This window comes from Epinephelus lanceolatus, chromosome 21 (assembly GCF_041903045.1).
Source record: "Epinephelus lanceolatus isolate andai-2023 chromosome 21, ASM4190304v1, whole genome shotgun sequence".
NCBI classification, from domain to species: domain Eukaryota; kingdom Metazoa; phylum Chordata; class Actinopteri; order Perciformes; family Serranidae; genus Epinephelus; species Epinephelus lanceolatus.
Window position 1 is genome coordinate 1175384 of NC_135754.1, and position 9404 is coordinate 1184787.

At 38.8% G+C, this 9404-nt stretch overlaps 1 protein-coding gene across 3 annotated transcripts in view; it reads left to right on the plus strand.

Moving 5' to 3' along the window:
- Positions 1 to 1277, plus strand: part of mpripb (myosin phosphatase Rho interacting protein b) — a 163964-nt gene extending 162687 nt beyond the window's left edge. For all 3 annotated transcript variants that reach the window (XM_033611704.2, XM_033611705.2, XM_033611706.2), the window contains one exon: positions 441 to 1277. In XM_033611704.2, the coding sequence (XP_033467595.1) occupies positions 441 to 512 (72 nt within the window). In that variant the 3' untranslated portion in view covers positions 513 to 1277. The remainder of the gene's footprint in view (positions 1 to 440) is intronic.
- The last annotated feature ends 8127 nt before the right edge of the window (positions 1278 to 9404 follow it).

The window sequence follows — 9404 nt, forward strand, 5'->3', positions numbered from 1 at the left end:
TCTAATCTTGATAGCATCAAACACATTTGACTCGGAGTGGATTGAGTCGTCGAAAAAGGTATCAATACCTGCCTGATGAACCAGTATACTGCCCAGCACTACACTTACAGCTCCAACACAGCCTTATAAGCTAACACCCAGCTCCAGCAAACTGTGACATAAAACTACAGTGTGGCTGGTGGAAACATTCATATATTGTGTACTACTGTACAAAAAAAAAGTTACACAGTGATAACAGATACATAACATATATATCACAGGATATATAGATGTGTAGAAGTACCTGCACTGTTGTAGTTTTCTGAGGTAAGTCAGCTGTGGCTCGGCCGCTAGCTGAAAGGTTAGCGTGTGTGACTGTGTCTGTGAGTGTGAGCTATCAGTGTTTTCAGGTAGGCTAGCTTGCTGCATTAACATGTGCTTTCCTCTCTTCATCTCTGCAGAGTCTAAAGGAAGGGCTGACCGCGGAGCAGAGACTCCACCTGTTTGAAAACAAAGACACCAAGGAGTTCTGACAGTGACGCATCATGTCTACTAACCTGCATGTTTAGAAGCCCACTATATTTTAGCTCTGTAATGACTTATTTAGTAACACTACACACTGGTCACAAAACACAGATCATATTATTAATAAAAAACAAGGTATGAAGTTGGAATTTCATGTCTAGATTTTGCATTCCATGCACTTCAGTTAACTGTGATATTTTTTTGTATTGTTTATTTTTTGCTGCCATGTCTTACTGTAAATACTGTTTTAATTGAGCATCTGTCGTGCATACACTAAAACTATGACTGTGTAAGCTACTGTTTTAACTCCCAAGACTCTTGCTAGCCAAAGGCATAAATGTGATGTTCAAAGGCTAAAGACAACTTCATATTAATGACTGAGTAATACTTCATAATAAAACCATAGGAATAAGTGTGGCGTTAAGGTCTGCACGTAACGCCCCACCACTGTAATGCTTGTCTGCATTCTGTGTTATCATATGACAGCTGAATGCATATGGATGGGATTCACAGACTGTGTGTGTGTGTGTGTGTGTGTGTGTGTGTTAAAAATGGAAATTTATGTACTCACTGCAATCATTGGTCCAGCTGTATAGGAGCTGTTGGAGTTGGTTATGTGCAGTCTTGTTTAGTGGCAGTCCCTTTGTATTTATTAAAATGATTGGGATTTTTCTTTCACATTCCCATTCCTCTGTACTCTATTATTGTAAATATAAAGCAACTATATGCCAACTGACAACAGGTTTATTAGCAATAAATATTTTTGCACCCTTTCTGTTTAATGGCTGCTTTTCAAATTTTGATTACTTTTTTAGTGGCTATACAGTACAGACATTAGGACTGTAACTCTGCATGGTGCTCATGTCTAAATGCTAGGCATAGAATTCACATGAAAGGCTTCACATGCTGTGTATTCGCTGCAACAGATCTGTCTTTTTATATATCTCTGACTTATTCAGTCTGTGTTTTCAAGTCAGTGCAGAGTGCAGACTAAATTGGATCGGTGTTTGAGCGCTCCTTGGGTGGAGAAGAACATACATATTTTGTGGTGGTGCGTCATTCCATCTCACCGGTAAAGGGACTAAATTAGTGTGTTCACCCAGATGTTGTGTTTCTGTCACTGCTGATCAGAGCTGGAGCCCATCAATACCTGTGACTTCTGCAGAGTCATTTGACCCGGGTTGTGAATGCTGATAGTGACCTTTCCCATTGCATTAAAAAGCTAGATATTATTAGTGGGTCTTTATGCAATGGGAAAGGGGCTTTACATTGAGGCTTTTGTAAAGCTAACACTGTCAGTTCATACTAAATGACTTTAGTTGATTGCATTTAATCCTAGGATTGTCCTTTTGATATTATCTCGAGGGGGGAAAAAACATGAACAGCATACAGTGCAGACTAAAGTTCAATAGCAACACCATCCAGCAGACAGTCATCTTTTTCAGGTTGATACAAATGTCTTTATCAGGTGAACTTAAGTCTGAAAAGTCTTTTTTTTTTATCTTTATATGATTTCTTGCTGTCCATCTTCTTATGGGGTTGTTAGGCTAACATGAAAACATCAGTGTATTACATAAACTACAGGTAAGACACACACACACATACATACATACATACATACCACAGTCATTCATACATTTTACACACAATACATCACCCCCACCCCAAACCCCTGCAAACACCCCATCCACTCACAGGGACAAACACACATTATATAAGTTCTATGTCCTGTGTACTCCACTGGATCTCCCCCTTCCCTTCCTTTCCCTTCCCTTCCCAGCCATGTCAGCCTTTTGTTTAAAAATGTATTTTATTTGTGTGTGTGTGTGTGTGTGTGTATGTATATATATATATATATATATGTATATATATATATACATATATATATATATATATATATATATATATATAGAGAGAGAGAGAGAGAGAGAGAGGGATGTCATATGCTGTAAAGCCCTGTGAGGCAAATTGTGATTTGCCTCACAGTGATATATATGTATATGTATGTGTGTGTGTGTGTGTGTGTGTGTGTATATATATATATATATATATATATATATATATATATATATAAATATATATAAATTTTATTTATAAAGCCCAATATCACAAATCACAATTTGCCTCACAGGGCTTTACAGCATATGACATCCCTCTGTCCTTAGGACCCTCGCAGCGGATAAGGAAAAACTCCCCCCAAAAAAAACTTTAACGGGGGAAAAAAAACAGTAGAAACCTCAGGAAGAGCAACTGAGGAGGGATCCCTCTTCCAGGATGGACAGACGTGCAATAGATGTCATACAGAACAGATCAGCAAAATCATAACAGTAATCCGTATGACAAAATGAGCCAGAGAGACAGGGACAGAGAGAGATACAGGACAGACGGTAATGACAGTAGCTTATAACAACAATAATGAAAGTAATAGTACTATAGTTATAATTCTGGCTATTGTGGTACAATATGTTTAAAGTATATATTAATATCTGATGGTATACATATGTGACAATAATCATGTGTATAATAACAGTAGAGGTATGACTTCAGATAAAGTATTCTGAATCTGAATCTGAATCTGAAACTAATGATAGCAGCAGCAGGAGGCATTTGGCAGGACCACGGCAGCAGCACAACCACACACGTCACACTATCCAGGCACCGCTGCGATATGAGTTAACCTGTGAGACAGTGGAGCACAAAGGCTCCGGAGAAGAAGCTGAGTTAGCAAGATGCAGTAACAGGACAAGAAAGAGAGAGAAGGAGAGAAGGTGCCCGGTGTATTATAGGAGGTCCCCCGGCAGACTAGGCCTAAGTCAGCCTAACTATGGGCTGGTACAAGGCAAGCCTGAGCCGGCCCTAACTATAGGCTTTATCAAAGAGGAAAGTCTTAAGTCTAGTCTTAAATGTGGAGACGGTGTCTGCCTCCCAGACCGCAACAGGAAGATGATTCCACAGGAGAGGAGCCTGATAGCTGAAGGCTCTGGCTCCTGATCTACTTTTGGATATATATACATATATATACAGTACAGGCCAAAAGTTTGGACACACCTTCTCATTCAATGCGTTTTCTTTATTTTCATGACTATTTACATTGTAGATTCTCACTGAAGGCATCAAAACTATGAATGAACACATGTGGAGTTATGTACTTAACAAAAAAAGGTGAAATAACTGAAAATATGTTTTATATTCTAGTTTCTTCAAAATAGCCACCCTTTGCTCTGATTACTGCTTTGCACACTCTTGGCATTCTCTCCATGAGCTTCAAGAGGTAGTCACCTGAAATGGTTTCCACTTCACAGGTGTGCCTTATCAGGGTTAATTAGTGGAATTTCTTGCTTTATCAATGGGGTTGGGACCATCAGTTGTGTTGTGCAGAAGTCAGGTTAATACACAGCCGACAGCCCTATTGGACAACTGTTAAAATTCATATTATGGCAAGAACCAATCAGCTAACTAAAGAAAAACGAGTGGCCATCATTACTTTAAGAAATGAAGGTCAGTCAGTCCGGAAAATTGCAAAAACTTTAAATGTGTCCCCAAGTGGAGTCGCAAAAACCATCAAGCGCTACAACGAAACTGGCACACATGAGGACCGACCCAGGAAAGGAAGACCAAGAGTCACCTGTGCTTCTGAGGATAAGTTCATCCGAGTCACCAGCCTCAGAAATCGCAAGTTAACAGCAGCTCAGACCAGAGACCAGATGAATGCCACACAGAGTTCTAGCAGCAGACCCATCTCTAGAACAACTGTTAAGAGGAGACTGCGCGAATCAGGCCTTCATGGTCAAATAGCTGCTAGGAAACCACTGCTAAGGAGAGGCAACAAGCAGAAGAGATTTGTTTGGGCCAAGAAACACAAGGAATGGACATTAGACCAGTGGAAATCTGTGCTTTGGTCTGATGAGTCCAAATTTGAGATCTTTGGTTCCAACCGCCGTGTCTTTGTGAGACGCAGAAAAGGTGAACGGATGGATTCCACATGCCTGGTTCCCACTGTGAAGCATGGAGGAGGAGGTGTGATGGTGTGGGGGTGTTTTGCTGGTGACACTGTTGGGGATTTATTCAAAATTGAAGGCACACTGAACCAGCATGGCTACCACAGCATCCTGCAGCGACATGCCATCCCATCCGGTTTGCGTTTAGTTGGACAATCATTTATTTTTCAACAGGACAATGACCCCAAACACACCTCCAGGCTGTGTAAGGGCTATTTGACCAAGAAGGAGAGTGATGGAGTGCTGCGGCAGATGACCTGGCCTGCACAGTCACCGGACCTGAACCCAATCGAGATGGTTCGGGGTGAGCTGGACCGCAGAGTGAAGGCAAAGGGGCCAACAAGTGCTAAACACCTCTGGGAACTCCTTCAAGACTGTTGGAAAACCATTTCAGGTGACTACCTCTTGAAGCTCATCGAGAGAATGCCAAGAGTGTGCAAAGCAGTAATCAGAGCAAAGGGTGGCTATTTTGAAGAAACTAGAATATAAAACATGTTTTCAGTTATTTCACCTTTTTTTGTTAAGTACATAACTCCACGTGTTCATTCATAGTTTTGATGCCTTCAGTGAGAATCTACAATGTAAATAGTCATGAAAATAAAGAAAACGCATTGAATGAGAAGGTGTGTCCAAACTTTTGGCCTGTACTGTATATATATATATATATATATATATATATACATATATTATACATACATGCATACAACAGCACACAATCACAATTTGCAATACAGTGACATAACTATAAAACCAAAGCACATCAAGGAAAACGTACTATGCAAAAACACATAAGCCCCAATCTGGAAATCCATCGGTTAAAAAAAAATAAAATAATTTTTTTTCTTCCTTTACCTCTGGAGGCACAGGCCGGAGTTTTTCAACTAACGGAAGTGCAGGGGCCTCGGCGATCGCTCACGCCCTCCGGCGGTGCCCCCAGGGAATCGCCATGTTGTTTACAAATACTTTGGGTAGAAAACCAGCAGAGTTTAGTTATATCAGAGACTTGCTAGATTAGCTGGGCTAACCGTTAGCTCTTAACGTTAGCCATTAGCGGTGTCTGTAATAACCACAGACTGTATAAAAATAAGGTAATAACTCAATAAACGGTCCGTGAATAAAATATTTTTTCCAACGGATATCGTAGTTACAACATGATTGAGCTAGCAAAGCAGTTTGGTGTTGCTATGTGTGGTATTTATTCAGTTATGGGAAATCACGATGTCTAGAAAGTATCAGTGGCTGCAGCTGACAGGGACAGTTAGCAAAGCTGACATCAGGATGTCATCTGTTAAAAGCCTCCCATTGTTGGATACGACATGAAACTACTCCAGTTAGCTCAATCATGTTGTAACTCAGACATCCGCTGGAAAAAAAAAAAAATCACGTTGACGAGACGGCGTTTTGGGTGGAGCGGTCGCTATGGACGCGGAGCTTGCTGTTTCTGTAGGTACACATTTCCTGGGGACACCTGCACGTCTCGGCCACGCCCCCTCCATTGTGATTGGCTAAAGCGCAGCAGTTCAAATTCAAAGGCCCCCCCCTAGTCGTCTTTCACACAGGGCTGCCGACAGATTCTACAATGTAAACTGCAGAATCTGTCTTGAGAGATTACATAAGCCCTAACATGCAGTAATGCATGTCCCCTTGTACTGATTTTTATGGATATGAAGTTGCACTCCTAATAATTTTTTTTATTTTATTCCATGATTTCAATGTGCTATGTCTTATGACAAAATTAGATACTTTTATAATGTTTTTTTGGTAAACAGACATGTAAAAAGTTTGTTAGGCTTTAGTTGTTTGCTTTCAATATTTATCCAGGGTTCTTCAGCTGTGTTATCAATTATGCGATCTATGTAAAACATCCGTGAGGCATAATAATACAGTTCTAAATTTGAAAATGTAAGACCTCCTTCAGTTCTTGGATTTCGAAGAATAATTCTGCTCAACTAATGTGCTTTATTAGACCAGACAAAAGAGGTGAATAAGGTATTGGATGGATGGATAAAGAAATGTTTTGGGGGGATTAATGGTAAAGTTTGGAATATAAAAAGAAGTTTAGCCATATCATTTTAAACAGAATTATCCTTCCAATTAAGTTTATGTGCAAGTCAAACCATTTGTCTATTCAAGTAAGTCTGAAAAGTTTCCATGCCTATCTCATTGTGTTTACAAAATTAAGATCAATCATGCTTAACATTTCTTAAAACAGAACCATAACAGCGTCATTAATGTTCTTTCAATTTCAAACTGTATATGTTAATGTATCTTATCAAACAGGTCAAATCTAATGTGTTTACAAGAACATACCATTTTATGGAGGGTCACTGGCTCAAGTCCCCACCATGACCAAAAATATGGAGCGTGGACTGGTAGCTGGAGAGGTGTCATTGAGCAAGGCACCGAACCCCCAAACCGCTCAGGGCGCCTGTCTATGAACAGTCACTCTGACATCTCTCCATTTAGTGCTCGTAAAGATCCTGTTTGTGCATGTGTGTGTGTGTGTATATTTCGGGCCTGTGTGTATATGTATATATGACAATAGAGTGAAAACATTGAAGTAAATAAAATTAAAAAATTAAATAAAAATCAAAATTTCTGTTGAATATAGTGTTATGGCACCTGAGCAATGGAGCAAGTGGAGCAACGGCATTCCCATTATTCAGTTAGGGGGAGCCAAGTTATGGTATCATCAGTCCCTACAATCAGGTGATTATATTAAGGCAGCCTATATATCAAGAATAATTTTACTATTTTCAGCATATTGAGCATTTTCAGCAGCTGACAAAAGCAAGTAATACAAAAAAAAAATCACACATTTTTGGACCACCTTTTGAGTTGGTTCATTCCAACCCGTGAGCTGATCTACTGATCAGAGCAGCAGACAGAGCAGAGCTTTTCCTCACAGTAACAAAGTGTCTGATTTAATAAACAGTGTTCAGTGATGGAAAGTCACTTTTTTAGACTTCTACAGTCTACTTTGTTTTAGTTTCAGCTTTACTCAGACTTTAGTTGGAATTATTAATAAAAATGTGGACACATCACTCTATGTCTCTCCTTATATCCTGCTGTGCTTTTATTATCATCAGGGGCAGATATAGTGATTTTGGGGCCTGAGGCCCCAGGCAAACTTGGTTTATTTTGACCCTTTCTGTAACTGAGAATGTTGGTAGGCTGTCAGCAGCACTGGAAGAAGGAGGCCTACACAAAACTTTTTTCTTTAGCAAAACTATTAATAGCACACATTAAAGGTTAAAGTCAAAGTCCTGTATTCAGGAGAGGGAGCCTGTTATTAGGACAATGTACTTTACCTCTATTCAAAGAGCAGCTTTAAATTGTTACATACTGATGGATAGTTTAATGAATAACAATGTATCATATTTTAATTATTATATTTTGTGAGTAAAGATCTAAAACTGCAGTATAACCAGTAGCATTTATTTGTCAAGTAAATGTTGCAGTACAATGTTTTACTCCAAAGTAGAGGTACACAATTGTTGTTTTTTTTGTGATCCTTTCCTCTTCTCATATAAAGCCAGGGACAACAGCATCCCTTAGTGGAAACGAAGCTTCTATATACTTTTATTTCACAGATAAGAAACAATAAATTGTGAAGACAGTAAAGCCGCCACTAAAATAACATTTTAAGTCTTGTGTGTGATATATCCTTCAGGGATTTGTACTTTGGGATTTATCCAGGTTTCATATAAGAAGAGGAAATCTCTGCTTGCCGCTAAGCTAATATATACAATGTAAAATGCTATCGGCTGGCACTAATAACATAAGCATTTTGTATTTGTTTGGAAAACATGTTTAGTATGATAGTTGTTTAGTCTGTGAATCTTGTGAGTTGTAATGGAGCCAAATTGTGTTAACTTTTTAAATGTTGCTGTTGTCCCTGGCTTTATATGAGATGAGGAAAAGATCGCTAGTTGCTAGGCTAATTCATACAATGTAAAATGCCACAGGCTTGTGCTAATAACGTTAGCATGTTATATTTGTTTGGAAAAAGTGTTTAGTACAATAGTTTTTTTATCAGTGACTTTGTTAGTTGTAATGGAGCCATACTCAACGCCATTACCTTTGTTATATGTCGCTGTTGTCCCTGGATTTATATGAGAAAAGGAAAAGATTACTGGTTGCTAGGCTAATTTATACAATGTAAAATGCCATAGGCTTGTGCTATAAGCCAACCAAATCTGAGCTAAAGATAGTGATATTTCATCAAAACCACTTTATTTTACATCTCATTTAAAATTTTTCCAAAAATAAACAATTTGCACAAACTAACCAGCATGCACGACAACTGTGAAAAACCGAGGCTACTTAACTCCAGGATATTTTCATCTTTTAACTTTGAACTTTCAAACATCAGGGTAAGTTTTAGAAATGTAATAACTCATTTATGGTGATAAGTTAAGAACAGTCCCTAAATTGATATGAAATAGGTCCTACCACTTTGCTCCCTCAATGTTTTTTTTTTTGCTTTCCACACCTGATTGACAATTGTTTCACTGCTGCTCGTATTTACTTGTCAAGCCACCCAGAGTTAGACAACACAGCTAAAAGGCATGCCTAACATTTATGTCACTCAAGGAAAACGGAAAAAGGTGTGCGTTATCGGTGGTTGTTCGGCCTGGGTTCAGTTTTCAGAAGCTTTGTCATGTACATGCAACAGCTGAAACAAGAGCAAAATATTGTGAATAAAGTGAACAACAGGCTGCCCTCCTGCTAACACTCAGAGGAATTATGCCTTTAGTAATTTCGAGCCTTTTATATATGGTTTAATTGTACTTTTCAATCATTTAATTTAAAATGAAAGAGGAAAAACACTGAAACGTATCACTAATTGTTTTATTATGAAGGAGGCATCCGGAAGTTTCACATTATCCTCTAAATAAC